This window comes from Mytilus edulis, unplaced genomic scaffold (genome assembly GCF_963676685.1).
Source record: "Mytilus edulis unplaced genomic scaffold, xbMytEdul2.2 SCAFFOLD_431, whole genome shotgun sequence".
Lineage (NCBI taxonomy): Eukaryota > Metazoa > Mollusca > Bivalvia > Mytilida > Mytilidae > Mytilus > Mytilus edulis.
The window spans coordinates 1-18,224 of NW_027268441.1; the positions used below are offsets into that span (position 1 = coordinate 1).

Sequence of the window (18,224 nt, forward strand, 5' to 3'; positions counted from 1 at the left end):
AGGTGAGGTCTTATTTTAGCATAAATCAATACTTCAGTCTGAGTTAATACAAAGATGTATTTATATTTTTACATGTGGTATTCCTATCGAATGAATTTTTGAGTTACTTGCATTTGAGATATATTTATTTAAGACTATTGGATCACACATTTTTATGCTTCCTTTGCAGTTCATCTTATACATTGTTATATTAAGTCTTTTGTTTGATTGAACACATGACAAATCTTTATTTAATTTATTATAACTTTTCATGTGGTTTTATTATTTGAGTTTGATTGTCAAGTTATAGAAATTGTGTTTCTCATAAGAAGTCATATGTATATGTGTAATCTGGAGCGTTTTGACAACATAAATGTATTTAGCAGACTTTTAAAACCTGTTTTCTTTCATCCTGATGTCCTTATTCTCAATTTAAACGCACAATTAATGTGTTTATGTGAAAAAAAATCAAATAAGCAACTCGCTCTCACCCTCTTACACAACCTAACAAAGAAATAGAGTTTAGAGCATTTCTGACATAGGATAAAATTGTTTTTCAGGTCAAGATTATCTACAAACGTAACAACACATTGTTTGGTTGCTGCCCCTATAATGTAATTTTAAGGAACACCGATTTTTGCATTTTTTTATGTTGTTTATTGACGACAAACCATTTTCTATATTTGAAAATGCCTGTACCAAGTCAGGAATATGACAGTTCTTGTCATTCGTTTTTGGTGCGTTTTGTCATTTGATTTTGCCATGTGATTATGGACTTTCTGATTAGATTTTCCTCTTGAGTTCAGTATTTTTGTGATGTTGCTTTTTGGTATGATATATACTTTTTATACTGACAATGTAGACAAAGGTGTATTCCCCTTTACTATTTTTGAATTATTGGCTTCTAAACACTAATTCACTGATATTTTCCAATATCTACCAGGCCTCTTGTTTCAACTTCATCAACCTTGCAGTGCAAATGGAGTGGGAAACAAAAATCAAACATTCACTGATAGGTAAATACTAGTAGAAAAAATGTTTCTTAAAGAATAAATTTAATACAACAAATCATCTGTAAAGTGATCCACATGCTCTGTGTTGATTTTTTTTTTTTTATCAAAGTCAAGATTTGGTAAAATTTAGTAACAAACTCATAAGTAAATAAGCCTGCAATTAACAACCACTGAATGATATATTTATTTTTGAAAACACATTATAGAATCATAATCAATTTAAAATGTAACATACTGGACTTAGATAAGTATATATTAAGTTCAATAATTTTAATAACATTTGAATGACATGAGATATTTTCCTGAATTTAGGTAGATTTTTGTTGTCGGAATATTTGAGATAGCATAAGCTGGCAAGAACTTTTTTGGTGTAGCTGTGATGAAAAATTGTAATTTTCATTTATGTGTTTATTATGTAGATGCATTTCCATTTCATGGACTTATACACTTCAGTCAACATGATAACTTATGCAAATCTATTCTGTTTATACATTGTACAAAAACATTTTACATTTAATTGATGCCAGTTTATTATTATATCATTATTTTTCTTTGAATAAGCTTATACATATAAACTATATTATTGAAGTTGAATGAACTTATTTATATACACAATGAATTTATGGATTAAGATAAATTTGTAATTTTTGAATAAGCACTTATTTATTATTAATGCAGGCAACGGGTGAAATTACTTTTTATTTGGAAATATTTTAATAGCAGATATATATATTTATAAACCGATTGAATTATTACTTTTTTTTTTTGCAGAAAATGTAATCAGTTTTTCGTGTTGATATGTAAACATTATAATTATAATTTTTATTCTTTATTATAATATTCCCATTCATGTATATGTTAAAGAAATAAACAATGTATATACTTGTAATTTTTGTTTATCATTTTGATTAATATTCTTAAAAGCAATAAAGATTAATTAAATATGAATCAAATGAATCATTCTAATTGATAATATTTGATTGACACAAGAAAATGTGGTATGATTGTCAAGGCTACCACGCTCCACCAGGGACTACATTATGTAGAAGGTCATTAACTAAAGGTTACAGGACAGTCTTTCCCAATGAGCAAACCAATCTTAGTTTTTAATTGAAAAGGAATAGAATCTGTTGCTGTTATTATTTAAAAAATCCATTTGTCTGACCCAAGTCAGTGTAATTTGTATGTCATGTTCTGATGAAGCCTTTGTTCTTCTTCTTTCATTGTCTTTTGAACTTGGTGTTACGAATAGATTTTCTATGTAATTTTAAGGGCCTGTTTATTTCTGTTACAAAACTATGATAACATGAATAGATATAAGTATAACCTTAATCTTATTCCTTGTGTTCCTTCTTGGTGTACACATTAACTGTACCTTGAAGTACTGACCAATATAATCTACAAACACCCAACCCTTGTGAGTACTAATGTATGCAACCATTAAGACTTTCAAAATGCTTTGTCTTCTTGGCATACACATTAACTGTACCTCAAGTACTGACCAATATAATCTATAAGTATCCAATCGTAGTGAATACTAAGTTGTGCAACCATAAAAATTTTAAAATGCTATGTCTGGTGGACGTACACATAAACTGTACCTCAAGTACTGACCGATATTATCTACAAACATACAACCCTTGTGAGTACTAATGTATGCAACCATTAAAACTTTCAAAATCCCCAGCCTTCTTGACATACACATGAACTGTACCTAAAGCATTGACCAATATGATCTACAAACATCCAACGCTCGTGAGTACTGAATTGTATGCAACCATTAAAACTTTGAAAATGCTTTGTTTTTTTGACGTACACATTAACTGTACCTCAAGTACTGACTGATATTATCTACAAACATGAACCGAAGTTAATATATGAATAGCGGTTTAGGGCGACCAGAGGTAAAAAACGTCAATGAATGTGTTTGGTGACCAGAAGTAACCAAAGTGAACGATTGTGTTATGTGAGCATTATAGTAAGGTGACCAGAGGTCAACATAATGAATATATGTACGAGGTGACCAGAGGTTACCAACATAAATGAGTGTGTTATTTGATCAAAGAATCATTGTAACTGGACCAGAGGTAAACATTGTCAATATGTGTTCAAGGTGAGCAGAGTTAACCTAAGACAACATATGAAGAGTGGTGTCTGATCACCTTAGTCAATATTGCTAGTGTGAACAGTGTGTTACTTGCTATATTTTTATACCCTTCCCAAATTTGTTTCTTCATGTTTTATGACATAAACTACATTTGTAAAAAATTTTGGGTCATGGATTTTGAATTAATGTAATCACTCCTTTTGTAATAGCAACGTTGACAGTTTTGTGAACTTCTGATGAACAGACTCTACAGGCGAAAGGACTCAGTCTAACATGTATCAGGGGAAACGAGTACCAATTAATGTTAACGTTAAGTAGACACAGCCTGTTGGAAAGTTTTATTGTAATTTCTATGATAGAAAAAAAGAAGAATATTGTTCCAATCAAGGGCCCTTAAAGTACACATAAAAAATGCATCATGATTTGTATATGCATTTATCGGTTAGAAAGCAAAATTAAATTTGAAGGTCCCATCCAAAGGGTGAAAATAAAGGAAGCAAAAGGAGGTGTTCCACGCGGAATATTTGTATTTTATGAACTCTTACGTACGGTGACCTATAGTTGATAATGTCTGTGTCATTTTGGTCTTTTGTGAATAGTTGTCTCATTGGCAATCCGTTGAAAGTTTGCAAATATCCTTATGACCAAATTACACGGATGATAAATATTCACCATTTGTTACGTTGCCGTGTTCTAAGCGTATACATGCAGGTCATGAATTAATTTGTTGAATGAAATCAAATTGGAGCTTATAATTCTTCTATACAACAAGTATTGTTGACCTATTGCTTATAGTTTAAGAAAAATTGACCAAAACACAAAAAATTAACCTGAGCAATGAACCGTGAAAATGAGATCAAAGTCAATTAAACCTGCGAGACTTTATTTAGAATATCGTTGATCATCTCAACGAGATTGATTTTCTCGCTTGAACCGGGACGGCGAAATCGAGAAAGGCAATCGAGTTGAGATGACCAATGATAATCTGTTTATAGCTATTCTAGCAACGCCACGTGCCTGCTTAGTTTTTAGCTATAATTTTCCTTCTCAAGCAAGTAGCACGAACTGAAAAATTATCACAAAAAAAGATCAAAGGCAAAATGCACAAAATAGCGATAATGACAAATACATAATGATATATTTGCATACAACAAATAATAATATTAACGGTACCAATTTTCTTGCACCAGATGCGCATTTCGACAAAACATGTCTCTTCAGTGATGCTCGTGGCCAAAATATTTGAAATCAAAAGCTTATATAAAAGATGAAGAGCTATAATCCAAAAGGTCCAAGAAGTATAGCCAAATCCGTTGACCTATTGCATATAGTAATAGAAAAAAAGACCAAAACTCAAAACACTTAACTGTAACCACTGAACCATGAAAATGAGTTCAAGGCCAATTGACACCTGCCAGCTAGACATGTACACCTTACAATCATTCCATACATCAAATATAGTAAACCTATTGCAAACAGATTAAGAAAAACAGACCAAAACACAAAAACTTAATTATAACCATTAAACCAAGAAAATGAGGTCAAGGTCAGATAACACCTGTCAGTTGGGCATGTACACCTGACAGTCCTTCCATACACCGAATATACAAGACCTATTTCTTAGAGTATCTAAGATATGGACTTGACCACCAAAACTTAACCTTGTTCCCTGATCAAAAAATGAGGTTGAGGTCAAGTGAAATCTGTCTGACGGGCATGAGGATCTTGCAAGGTACGCACATACCAAATATAGTTATCATATAACTCATATTACTAGTACTCTTAATAGGAGAGAAATTAACATTAAAAAAAAATCTTAACTATTTTCAAGTCGTCACACAACCATAAAAATGAGGCCAAGGACAATGGACATGTGACAGACGGGAACTTCGTAACATGAGGTATCTATATACAAAGTATGAAGCTTCCAGGTCTTCCACTTTCTAAAATATAAAGCTTTTAGGCAGGTAGATAACGCCGCCACCGAAGTCGCCGCCCTATCCTTGTAGCGAGCTTTCTACGACATGTGTCCCAGGTTCGACAAATACCTGAAACATATCTTCTAGCATACATTAATGTTTAACTACCTTTCGATTGCTGTTCTTCATTCTACAATAGCTATTAAGACATCAAACTTCATTATAAAATGAGAACCCTTTTGTTTCAAATTGTTAGTGTGCATAGTAGAATAAGCCACGAAGCAAGAGCCCCACGTGAGCTGTGGTCTGTTGATGAAGTGGTAGTAGGTTCTTCTCTAAAAAAACGATTACTTTTAGCCGTCGTGAAGAAGCTCAATGGAATTTACATTATATTTTGGAGAAATTGTCTCTTTAATGATGATAATTCAATAAATGGAAATAAACTAAGAACCTACAGAAAATTTAAAGTAAAGTATGAACTAGAAAAGTACCTTATATTGAATTTAGATAAAAATGTTACAAAAAATTATGCTAAAATAGGAATAAGTAATTATAGTATGTTGGCTGTTGATCGCGGTAGATACAACAAAACAGCTTTAGAAAATAGAATATGTCCTTTATGCCATAAAGAGGTGGAAGATGAATTTCATTTTATCATAACATGTTCAGAAATTAATAAAACTAGGATCAAAATGTTAGATGAAATTTCTAATATTGTCCCCTGTTTTAATAAATCAAGATTTTTTAAAATTTTTATACGACCGCAAAATTTGAAAAAAATTTCGTCGTATATTGCTATCACGTTGGCGTCGTCGTCTGCGTCGTCGTCGTCGTCGTCGTCGTCGTCGTCCGAATACTTTTAGTTTTCGCACTCTTACTTTACTAAAAGTAAATAGAAATCTATGAAATTTTAACACAAGGTTTATGACCACAAAAGGAAGGTTGGGATTGATTTTGGCAGTTTTGGTCCCAATATTTTAGGAATTAGGGGCCAAAAAGGGCCCAAATAAGCATTTTCTTGGTTTTCGCACTATAACTTTAGTTTAAGTAAATAGAAATCTATGAAATGTTGATACAAGGTTTATGACCACAAAAGAAAGGTTGGGATTGATTTTGGGAGTTTTGGTACCAACAGTTCAGAAATTAGGGGCCAAAAAAGGGCCCAAATAAGCATTATTCTTGGTTTTCGCACAATAACTTTAGTATAAGTAAATAGAAATCAATGAAATTTAAACACAATGTGTATGACCATAAAAGGAAGGTTGGTATTGATTTTGGGAGTTAAGGTCCCAACAGTTTAGAAATTAGGGGCCAAAAAGGGACCCAAATAAGCATTTTTCTTGGTTTTTGCACCATAACTTTAGTATTTATAAATAGAAATTTATGAAATTTAAACATAAGGTTTATGACCATAAAAAGAAGGTTGGTATTGATTTTGGGAGTTTTGGTCCCAACAGTTTAGGAATAAAGGGCCCAAAGGGTCCAAAATTAAACTTTGTTTGATTTCATCAAAAATTGAATAATTGGGGTTCTTTGATATGCCAAATCTAACTGTGTATGTAGATTCTTAATTTTTGGTCCCGTTTTCAATACTATAAGCAATAGGTCTAGTATATTCGGTGTATGGAAGGACTGTAAGGTGTACATGTCCAACTGGCAGGTGTCATCTGACCTTGACCTCATTTTCATGGTTCAGTGGTTATAGTTAAGTTTTTGTGTTTTGGTCTGTTTTTCTTATACTATATGCAATAGGTCTACTATAATTGGTGTATGGATGATTGTAAGGTGTACATGTCTAGCTGACAGGTGTCATCTGACCTTGACCTCATTTTCATGGTTCAGTGGTTATAGTTAAGTTTTTGTGTTTTGGTCTGTTTTTCTTATACTATATGCAATAGGTCTACTATAATTGGTGTATGGAATGATTGTAAGGTGTACATGTCTAGCTGACAGGTGTCATCTGACCTTGACCTCATTTTTTCATGGTTCAGTGGTTATAGTTAAGTTTTTGTGTTTTGCTCTGTTTTTCTTATACTATATGCAATAGGTCTACTATAATTGGTGTATGGAATGATTGTAAGGTGTAGATGTCTAGCTGACAGGTGTCATCTGACCTTGACCTTTTTTTTAATGGTTCAGTGGTCAAAGTTAAGTTTTTAGTTTTGGTCTATTTTTCTAATACTTTATGCATTAGGTCAACTATATTTGGTGTATGGACATATTTTATGATCTTTATGTTGGTTAGGCTGGTTTAATTTGACTTTGACCTCATTTTCACGGTCCATTGCTAAGTTTTAAGTGTTTGTGTGTTGTGGTCTGTTTTTCTTTATTTATAAGCAATAAGTCAACTATATTTGTTGTATTGAAAAATTGTTAGCTGTACATGTCTGCCTGGCATGGTTCATCTGACCTTGGCCTCATTTTCATGGTTGATTGATAAATGTTTCCTTTTCTTGGTTAATGTTGAGTTTATGTGACAGTTGTAATAAAGCTTTATATTTAGGTCTATCAAGATAGTATCAGGAATTAGTAAAGAAGGCGAGACATTTCAGTGTGTGCACTCTTGTGGTGTAGTAAGATAGTACTTTAATGTTAGATGGGCTATCTATTGAACCATGCTTGATGTAATTGGTTTTTTTTTTGTGTAGCGCGATAGTACTACGATTTTATATGGTATATCTATTGAAACATGCTTGGTATATTTGGATTTTATTGTTTAGTAAGATTGTACTATCATGTAAGATGGTCTATCTATTGAAACATGTTTGGTATATTTGGTTTTTATGGTGTAGTAATATAATTATATGATGTTAGATGGTTTATCTATTGAAACATCCTTGGTATAATTGGTTTTTATTGTGTAGTAAGATAGTACTATAATGTAAGATGGGCTATCTATTGAAACATCCTTGGTATAATTGGTTTTTATGGTGTAGTAAGATAGTACTATGATGTTAGATGGTCTATCTATTAAAACCTGCTTGGTATAATTACTTTTTATTGTGTAGTAAGATAGTACTATGATGTTAGATGGTCTATCTATTGGAACATGCTTGGTATAATTGGTTTTTATTGTTTAGTGAGATAGTACTACGATTTTTTATGGTATATCTATTGAAACATGCTTGGTATAATTGGTTTTTATGGTGTAGTAATATAATTATATGATGTAAGATGGTTTATCTATTGAAACATCCTTGGTATAATTGTTTTTTTATGGTGTAGTAAGATAGTACTATGATGTTAGATGGTTTATCTATTGGAACAGCCTTTGACCAAAGGGTCAAAAATTAAACTTTGTTTGATTTCAACAAAAATTGAATGTATGGGGTTCTTCAATATGCTGAATCTAACCATGTATTTAGATTTTTATACGACCGTATATTGCTATCACGTTGGCGTCGTCGTCCTGCGTCGTCGTCGTCGTCGTCCGAATACTTTTAGTTTTCGCACTCTAACTTTACTAAAAGTGAATAGAAATCTATGAAATTTTAAAACAACGTTTATAACCACAAAAGGAAGGTTGAGATTGATTTTGGGAGTTTTGGTCCCAAAATTTTAGGAATTAGGGGCCAAAAAGGGCCCAAATAAGCATTTTCTTGGTTTTCGCACTATAACTTTAGTTTCAGTAAATAGAAATCTATGAAATTTTGACACAAGGTTTATGACCAAAAAAGGAAGGTTGAGATTGATTTTGGGAGTTTTGGTCCCAAAATTTTAGGAATTAGGGGCCAAAAAAGGGCCCAAATAAGCATTATTCTTGGTTTTCGCACAATAACTTTAGTATAAGTGAATAGAAATCAATGAAATTTAAACACAAGGTATATGACCACAAAAGAAAGGTTGGGATTGATTTTGGGAGTTGAGGTCTGAACAGATTAGGAATAAGGGGCCAAAAAGGGGCCCAAGTAAGCATTATTCTTGGTTTTCGCACCATAACTTTAGTATAAGTAAATAGAAATCTTTGAAATTTAAACACAAGGTTTATGACCATAAAAGGAAGGTTGGGTTTGATTTTGGGAGTTTTGGTCCCAACAGGTTTTTAGGAATAAGGGGCCCAAAGGGTCCAAAATTGAACTTTGTTTGATTTCATCAAAAATTGAATAATTGGGGTTCTTTGATATGCCTGATCTAACTGTGTATGTAGATTCTTAATTTTTGGTCCCGTTTTCAAATTGGTCTACATTAAATACCAAAGGGTCCAAAATTAAACTAAGTTTGATTTTAATAAAAATTGAATTCTTTGGCTTTTTTGATATGCTGAATTTAATCATGTACATAGATTTTTGATTATGGGCCCAGTTTACAAGTTGGTTCAAATCAGGATCCAAAATTATTATATTAAGTATTGTGCAATAGCAAGAAATTTTCAATTGCACAGTATTCAGCAATAGCAAGAAATCTTCAATTGCACAGTATTGTGCAATAGCAAAAAATGTTCAATTGCACAGTATTGTGCAATAGCAAGAAATCTTCAATTGCACAGTATTGTGCAATAGCAAATATTTTCAATTGCACAGTATTGCGCAATAGCAAGAAATATCTAATTGCACAATATTGTGCAATAGCAAGAAATTTTCAATTGATTGGAGTTATCTTTCTTTGTCCAGAATAGTAGTTGAATCAACTTAAATCATTGTTTTATACAATGCACAATGTATATTCACTTTTACTACCAACTGATAAATTAAAACACTCTTTACCATTCAGTGATAACAAGCACTTTTTGTTACATTTTAATATTTTATGATGTATTTAAATGAGTAGTTATTGTTTCAAACTCCATTAGAAATTTGAATTGAGATCAGTTTTGAAAAAAGGGAAAGGGGGATGTGAAAAAAAAATGGTGGTGGGGGGGGGGGGGGGGGGGGGGTTAATTTTTCTCATTTCAGATTTCATAAATAAAAAGAAAATTTCTTCAACCATTTTTTTGAGAGGATTAATATTCAACAGCATAGTGATTGCTCAAAGACAAAAAAATTATTTTAAGTTCATTAGACTACATTCATTCTGTGTCCAAAACCTATGCTGTGTCAACTATTTAATCACAATCCAAATTTAGAGCTGAATCCAGCTTAAATGTTGTGTCCATACTTACCCCGACCGTTCAGGGTTCAACCTATGCGGTCGTATAAAGCTGCGCCCTGCGGAGCATCTGGTTAATATTTGGACCTGGTTATCAAATTGGTCCACATTGAGGTCTAATTAAAGGGATCTAAAATTGAACATGATTTGGTTTCATCAAAGATTTAATTCTTGGGGTTTTATGATATGCTGAATCTAACCATATATTTAGATTTTGGATATTGGACCATAATAGGTTTTTAAATGTCCAATTTGAAATTTTTAAGTTTTTATGTTTGAGTTGTTAGACCACATTCATTCTGTGTCAGAAACCTATATTGTGTCAACTATTTATATTTATTTAATCACAATCCAAATTCAGAGCTGTATCAAGCTTTTATGTTGTGTCCATACTTGCCCCAACCGTTCAGGGTTCAACCTCTGCTGTCGTATAAAGCTGCCCCCTTCGGAGCATCTGGTTGATTGAGGTGCCAATTTGGGCATAATTGGTTTTTAAATGTCCAATTTGAAATTTTTAAGTTTTTATGTTTAAGTTCATAGACCACATTCATTCGTGTCAGAAACCTATATTGTGTCAACTATTTAATCACAATCCAAATTCAGAGCTGTACCAAGCTTTTATGTTGTGTCCATACTTGCGCCAACTTTTCAAGGTTTGACTCTGCGGTAGTATACAGCTGCGCCCTGCGGGGCATCTGGTTTGTTATTTTTTTGACTACTATAGAGCACTCTGCCACCAATACCCCAAAAGACATCAATCAGGTCTTCATAGGTGTGTGCATGACCTGATTTCAGTTTTTTTTAAGCCCCCCCCCCCTCCCAATGTTCTTTGGATGAAATTATTTTAATATATTAAAAGTCGCTTTTTTTTTATTTCATTATAAACTAGGGATCATTCTGATTTCAGTGATATCTAGTTTTATACAAGTATCTTTATTAATCCTTCCACCACTAAGGGTCACTCATGCATAGTCCCTAAAATATGATGTCATAGAGAAAAAAAATGTTGATTGCACCCTTGTGTAGGTGCACTCAACTCCAATCTTAATTAACTAGGGAAAAGTGCCATTATTGGATATTAATAAAAACATAAAAAAGAGAACTGTTTTGAACAGAGGATTTTATTTTATAGCTTAAAATACTGAAAGATTTGAACAAACAGTAAAATGATTCCATATTCTATAAAGAATTTGTGTTAGCATTTATAAGAAACATGATGTAGATGTTCTGGAAATTAAGTCTTACGAAAACAAAGGTCAAAAGACTGCTACTATAGTTTAATTCAACTTGTTTCATATTGTACTGTACAATGCACGCAAGTGACAAAATCCTCGTGTGTAAACTGTTAAAAAAGCGTGTATTACACGCGAATATCATGTCACTTGACATGTATGCCTGTATATCATCTTAAGATGGTACCTAACACTACAGGGAGATAACTCTGTAAAATCAGCAGAACGTTTTAATGACGTTGTGTTCATAAGGGAGGGCCCTCATGGGGTTTTTGATTATGTGATTACTTGGCCGTTTTTTTAATGATTATTTGATTATTAAGCCAAATATTTCATGATTATTTGATTACCTAGGACTGTATTTTTAGTTTATGATTATTTGATTACTAACGATAAGCAAATATTTAATGATTATGTGATTATATTGGCAAAAAAATGGTGATTATGTGATTACTAGGACCCCCCCATGAGGGGCATCATAAGGGAGTATTAAGCTTCTCAATGATCAAAATAAGTGTTTGTCAAACTGCTATATAACCAGTGTAATTTTTTCTGATCAAACGGTTGGTTCAAACTTTTTGAAATTTTTATATTTTTGTCAAAGGGTCAAAGTAAATACTTTGTCAACATTTTAAGAAAATTAAAGGAGCCAAATTAATTTGAGTTAAAGTGTTGGGTACCACCTTAACGAATTTATATCACAGGTTCTACAGCAGTAATATTTTCCCCCAAAAAAGGCCTTACAGATACTTTATGATGACTGATTTTTGTAGGACCTTGCTTCAAGTAAAAATAAATTGCAAAGATGGTTGAAATAAAAGCATATTTTGATTCACTAAGTAATTTAAATTTATTCATAAATATATTAATCCTTGTTCTTTACAATTTTAATCTTTTTTTCATAGTTGGTCCTATGGAGTATTGTTGTGGGAGATATTTACACTCGGAGGGAATCCTTATCCATCTGTACCTGTGGAAAGATTATTTGAACTTTTAAAAGAAGGTCATAGAATGGGCAGACCTCCATATGCTTCAGAAATAATTAATAAAACGATGCAGTCCTGTTGGCATGAGAATCCATCAGGGCGACCATCTTTCAATAACCTTGTTATTGATTTTAATAAAATGTTGACCTCTATGGACAACAGAAGTGAAGTAAGTATTTATTCTATAATTATGGAATTATCAGAAAAAATAAATAGTCAAAATGGTTTTTTTTATAAATTCATTTAAAGTTTGATATTTACTTTATAAATCTTGTTCTCAAATATATGTCTATATTATACAAATGTCAGTGTAATTTTGTATGTATTTTCTGTTAGGCCAGGGTTTTTCAATTTTGCTGGTTTACATATTTTTCACATTAAAAAGTCAGGTTGGTCGGTAGGAAAAAAAAGTAAAAAATATCTTTCAAGACCACAAATATGTAAAAAAAAATATCTTTCACATTTCTAACAATATGAGTGGTATGCTATTTTGTCATCATTTCTTAAATTTGTTATCCTTGAAATTTAATTACTCAACGGTTATAAACAAAAAATGTATGGTATCCTCATCCAAGTTTTGTCTACAGACAAAGACAACATTATATTGTCATTTCACAAACAGATCCTCATAGTTGTCTTCCTGGAATTCATCAGTTGTCATGCATTCCTGTTTGAATATCAATAATGGAATTTTGGATCCTCAATGCTATTCAACTTTGTACTTGTTTGGCTTTATAAATATTTTAATATGAGCATCACTGATGAGTGTTATGTAGACGAAACGCGCGTCTGGCGTACTTAATTATAATCCTGGTACCTTTGATAACTATTTGTTATCCAAAAGGAAGATTTTTGTTTTTTTTATTATTTATGAAACAAGAAAATTCCAAATTATTTTAACTTTAACTTGACGACTTCCACGTTTTGACAGGTTCATTTAATCTTTGAGGTGATACATCTTATTGAATTATGACAAAAAAGTGAAACAAACTTATTGTTATGGGTTTTGAACACAGGTTTCTCTCATCAAAATTATTTGGCTATTTTTAGCTCACCTAGCCTGAACTTTTACAAAAATCTCTGAAACTACTGGGCCAAACTTAACCAAACTTGGCCACAATCATCATTGGAGTAAAGTGTTTAAAAGATATAACCAAAATGGCCTCCATAGCTAAAAATAGAACATAAGGGTAAAATGTAGATTTGGCTTATATCTCTGAAACCAAAGCATTTACATCAAATCTGACATGGAGTAATATTGTTAATCAGGACAAGATCTGTCTGCCCTGACATTTTCAAATGAATCAGACAACCTGCTTATTAATTAGTAGTTTTAAGTAAACTTTGCCATTTTTAGCTATAACTAAAGTTGCAATACTTCTTCAAATATATTTTTTTTTCATTTCAGGAATATCCAAATCTAGATGATTGTAACAGTATACATCCCATCATATCATCATGATCATAGTCTCTCTCATGTACGAGGCATTCACTGACAACTGTGTTTTATACTAATAGGCAGTGGTTGTTTCATTATCTCAATCATCTAGATCGTCTTCCACATATTGAATTATACTTGACTTAATTGTTCAAAGAAGACAACCATGCATCTTATTCAATCTCATGTTTTTACAACAAGTGCTATAGTGAACAAAAAAAAAGTTTTTGTTGCTCTAATGTTCAACCTGTGCAACCTCATTGACACCAAAGACAAAGAAATACTATTAGAAATCCAGTGTCTGTGATTTTTTTTTTTGTGATTTGTGTTGACAAGGATAAATATGTTTAATCATGTAAAGTACAGGAACTTATTTCAAGTCATTTTTTAAATGGAAATGTCCAAAGTTTTTTGATGACAATTTATATTAATTGTGACGAAAATGCGTTCAAATGACGACGAACGAACTTCAAATTGTGATCTTTTGAGAAATAATGAAATTCAAATCAGCGAACTGTCCGGGAGTATTAAACAAATTATTTCGATCAAATGACGAAACTATACTCCTGGTTGTTGAAATGCCAACTGACTAATTTTACAGCAAAAATGTTCTTTTATAGTTATGATCTGTAAAATTTGCATCATTTTTCCACATTTTCTATATTAAATTTTACAACAAAATTAAGCTAACAATACACAGGATTGTCAATATAGTTTTTTCTGTTTTATCATTCTGAAAGTAGAAATTGTGCAGGCACAATACTGTTTTTTATTGGCTCATGCTTTGCAACATTATACACTATTTTATATATGATTTTGGTTATACTGTTGAATTACTTTAGTATACATTTCAATGAATACAAATGTACAAATTTTGATTATTTAGAAGAATGAAAATAAGTGAATTAAATTTTCATTTAAATTCATACATGTGTACATATTAAAGAAGCATAGCAGATGCAGTTTAGCAAGAGGAAATGAGAAGTTTTTGGTAAATGAAATGTGTTTAAGACAACCTTATGCTAAGCTTTTATCCACACACGGTACCAATAATAGCCAATTGCCTAAGGTTGCTTTGACCCGAATCCTTAGGTGGTAAAAGGTGGGACTATTTTAGTTGAGTTCCAAAGTTATGGTAGGGTGAAACAACCTCCTTTATTCTGCAATGCATAAAAAAAAATCCCATCGGGAAAGGTTTTGTCCACACTTAGTTCAAATGATGGGACCAAGGTGGGTAAGGTTTTATAAGGTTTAAAGTTTGGGTAGTGTTACCACCTTCCAACTTTAATTTATCAAAAATTCCCTACGGCACAGCTTTGTCAACAATAAGTACAAATGATAGGGAATTACCTAAGGTTGTTTGGACCCAACGACCAAGATGGGTAAAGTGCTTTAACTTTTTTATACGACCGCAAAAATTTTAATTTTTTGGTCGTATATTGGTATCAGGTTGGCGTTGTCGTCGTCGTCGTCCGAATACTTTTGGTTTTCGCACTATAACTTTAGTTTAAGTAAATAGAAATCTATGCAATTTAAACATTAGGTTTATGACCATAAAAGAAAGGTTTGGATTGTTTTTGTAAGTTTTGGTCCCAACAGTTTAGGAATTAGGGGCCAAAAAGGGCCCAAATAAGCATTTTCTTGGTTTTCGCAAGTTAAAAGAATACATGTCAGTTTTCAAATCCCATGTACAGAATAAGGATAAATCATGGATATCTAAAAAAGAGGGACGAAAGATACCAGAGGGACAGTCAAAATGCCAACGAGGTTCAGGTTTTGCTTTTCTTATTTTAAATGCTTCATGGGAATATAATATACAGCATTTTTATATTTAGAGAGCTTATATTCTTCTGCATTTTTTAATCTCGTCTATAAATAAAACTAACCTTTGGAGTACATTATCATATAAAGATTAAAATAAATTGCAAAAAATACCAAGTAGTCCAAGATCAAGATATTTATAAATATCTTCGAAGTTGTGATTGAGAACTTTGTTTTCCTAAAACATATCTTTTTTGCAGTTTAGCAAGGTTCTTAAATTGAAGAAAATACAGTTCTAAAATTAACATTGTTGATCTCAAGTAAAAATTGAATGTATAGTAAAAAAAAAGGCAGTGGCTATTTGACTGGCAGCGGCAAAATAGCAAATTTGCTATTTAGCCGGCTCTAATTAAATTATATTTCACTGGAATTAAAATATGTAAAAACAATAATCAAATATGAGATTGCTCATATAGAGAATAGATAAGCAACAATAGAGCTGAAAAACGCTCAGTGGTCAATTGTGTGATTGAACAGTATTGAACATTTATTGAACATTTAAACATTTTGAGATGAACAGTTTTCGAATGATTTAATGTATTGTTATTCTTATCTGTTATTGATTATAGTATCTAATAAAAAAAATATAAATCTTTTGCAATTTTCTTTATACATATGCATGTGCTTTATGGTTTCAAAAGGGTTAGAAATGCGTTCATTATATATATTCCGGACCATATGAGTATTTTGACCATACGTGTATGGTCATGACCATATGCGTATACTCATATGGTCCGACCATACGCGTATGGTCGGACCATATGAGTATAATACTCATTTGGTTTTTAACGGGCCGGACCATATGAGGTATATTTTTTTTCAAATTACATTATAAAAGAGGGACGAAAGACACCAAAGGGACAATCAAACTCATAAATCTAAAACAAACTGACAACGCCATGGCTAAAAATGAAAAAGACAAACAGAAAAACAATAGTACACATGACACAACATAGAAAACTAAAGAATAAACAACACGAACCCCAACAAAAACTAGGGGTGATCTCAGGTGCTCCGGAAGGGTATATAATGTTTCAATAATACAAAAACTTTATCTAAAAACATGACAATTTTTTAATTTTATAATCCAAAAACTTCGTAAAAATTGAATATTGATGACATAGTTAGTTTTCATCGCTAGTTACATTCGTGCATGTAGGCTTGGTTGACATTCACTTCCACATGGTATCATAGCTTTTTTGCATTTGCAAGAAATTTGTGCACGATCGTTTTCATTTACACATTTTGTTTGCGAGTGAAAACAAGCCTTTCTTGCAGCTGCATACAGTGATACCGAGCTCTTTGGCCATTCCGATGTCTACGGTGTTTTTAAGAAGCTCTACATCTCAAATATCGTAACATGACTGCAATACACCATCTTCACAACACAACTTAAATAAACTAATTGAATGTTACTTTCCAGTGCAGTGACTTCTTATATAAATGTAACAGTTCATTAAGAAGTTTTTGGTATTTAATTTTTTAGTCGACCTATTGCCATTTACTCGAAATAACAAATCGGTAATGACCATCGGTAATGACCATCGGTATAAAATGTGTTTACTATAAATTTGACAATTAAGTAAAATAACTATGTGAAACTTCTTATTTTTATTTAGCTTATCTTTTTATTATAATATAATAATAAAATTACCTACATGATAGCGTCTTTTTAATGAACGGTCATACCATATGCAGAGTTTAGAAGTATTTAAAAAAAGTAAACTGTAACAGAGTGTTAATTACCCCGACCATACGCGTACGGTCGGACCATATCAGTATATACCCATATGGTCATGACCATACGCGTATGGTCCAAATACTCATATGGTCCGGAACATATACATAAAATATACATAATAAGACATATAAAAATGTGAAGATGTGGTATGATTGCTTAAGAGACAACTCTCCACAAGAGACCAAAATGACACAGAACACATAAACAAGCAACGTGTCCACCGCAATATTCAATAAAAATAATAGCGCTAATAGGGGTATTTCATCTATAAGAAAACATTATTACCACCAGAGATATGAACTTAATTGAAAGTCCTTTTCTAAGAGGTGCAACGTACAACAAACGTATTATAAGTGAATAGGTAACAAATAGGTAACAGGGTATTTACCGAGTGCTGGAACGGGTACATGCGCTCTAATAGGGTAATTTCATCTCTAAGAACACATTGTTACCACCAGAGACATGAACACAATTAAAAAACGATTTATTTTAAAGTGCAACGTATACCCTGCGCATTAAAAGCGAATAAGGAACGAATAAGTAACCGGGTATTATCCGAGCGCTGGAACGGGAACATACGCGCTAATAAGGATATTTCATCTATAAGAACACATTATTACCACCAGAGATATGAACACAATTGCAAAATCCTTTTCTAAAAGGTGCAACGTACAACAAACGTAAAAAAGCGAATAGGTAACGAATAGGTAACAGGGTATTAACAGAGCTCTGGAACGGGTACATGCGCGCAAATAGGGTCATTTCATCTCTAAGAACACATTGTTACCACCAGAGACATGAACACAATTGAAAATCCTTTTCTAAAAGGTGCAACGTACAACAAACGTATTATAAGAACGTATACCCTGCGCATTAAAAGCGAATAAGGAACGAATAAGTAAC

The 18,224-nt window shown here is 32.1% G+C and overlaps 1 protein-coding gene across 1 annotated transcript; it reads left to right on the top strand.

The window, feature by feature from the left end:
* Positions 1-15: 15 nt before the first annotated feature.
* LOC139507489 (fibroblast growth factor receptor 4-like) lies at positions 16-16,176 on the top strand. The gene is made up of 3 exons (XM_071295764.1): positions 16-5,000; positions 12,241-12,490; positions 13,730-16,176. The coding sequence occupies exons 1-3, from the start codon at positions 4,996-4,998 to the stop codon at positions 13,781-13,783; spliced, it is 309 nt and encodes a 102-aa protein (XP_071151865.1). The 5' UTR covers positions 16-4,995; the 3' UTR covers positions 13,784-16,176.
* Positions 16,177-18,224: the final 2,048 nt, after the last annotated feature.

What these genes read in the sequence shown, in the direction of transcription:
- LOC139507489 (XM_071295764.1), top strand. An exon ending in CTATGGACAACAGAAGTGAA is followed by an intron (nt 12,491 to 13,729) that starts GTAAGTATTTAT and finishes TTTTCATTTCAG; the next exon opens with GAATATCCAAATCTAGATGA.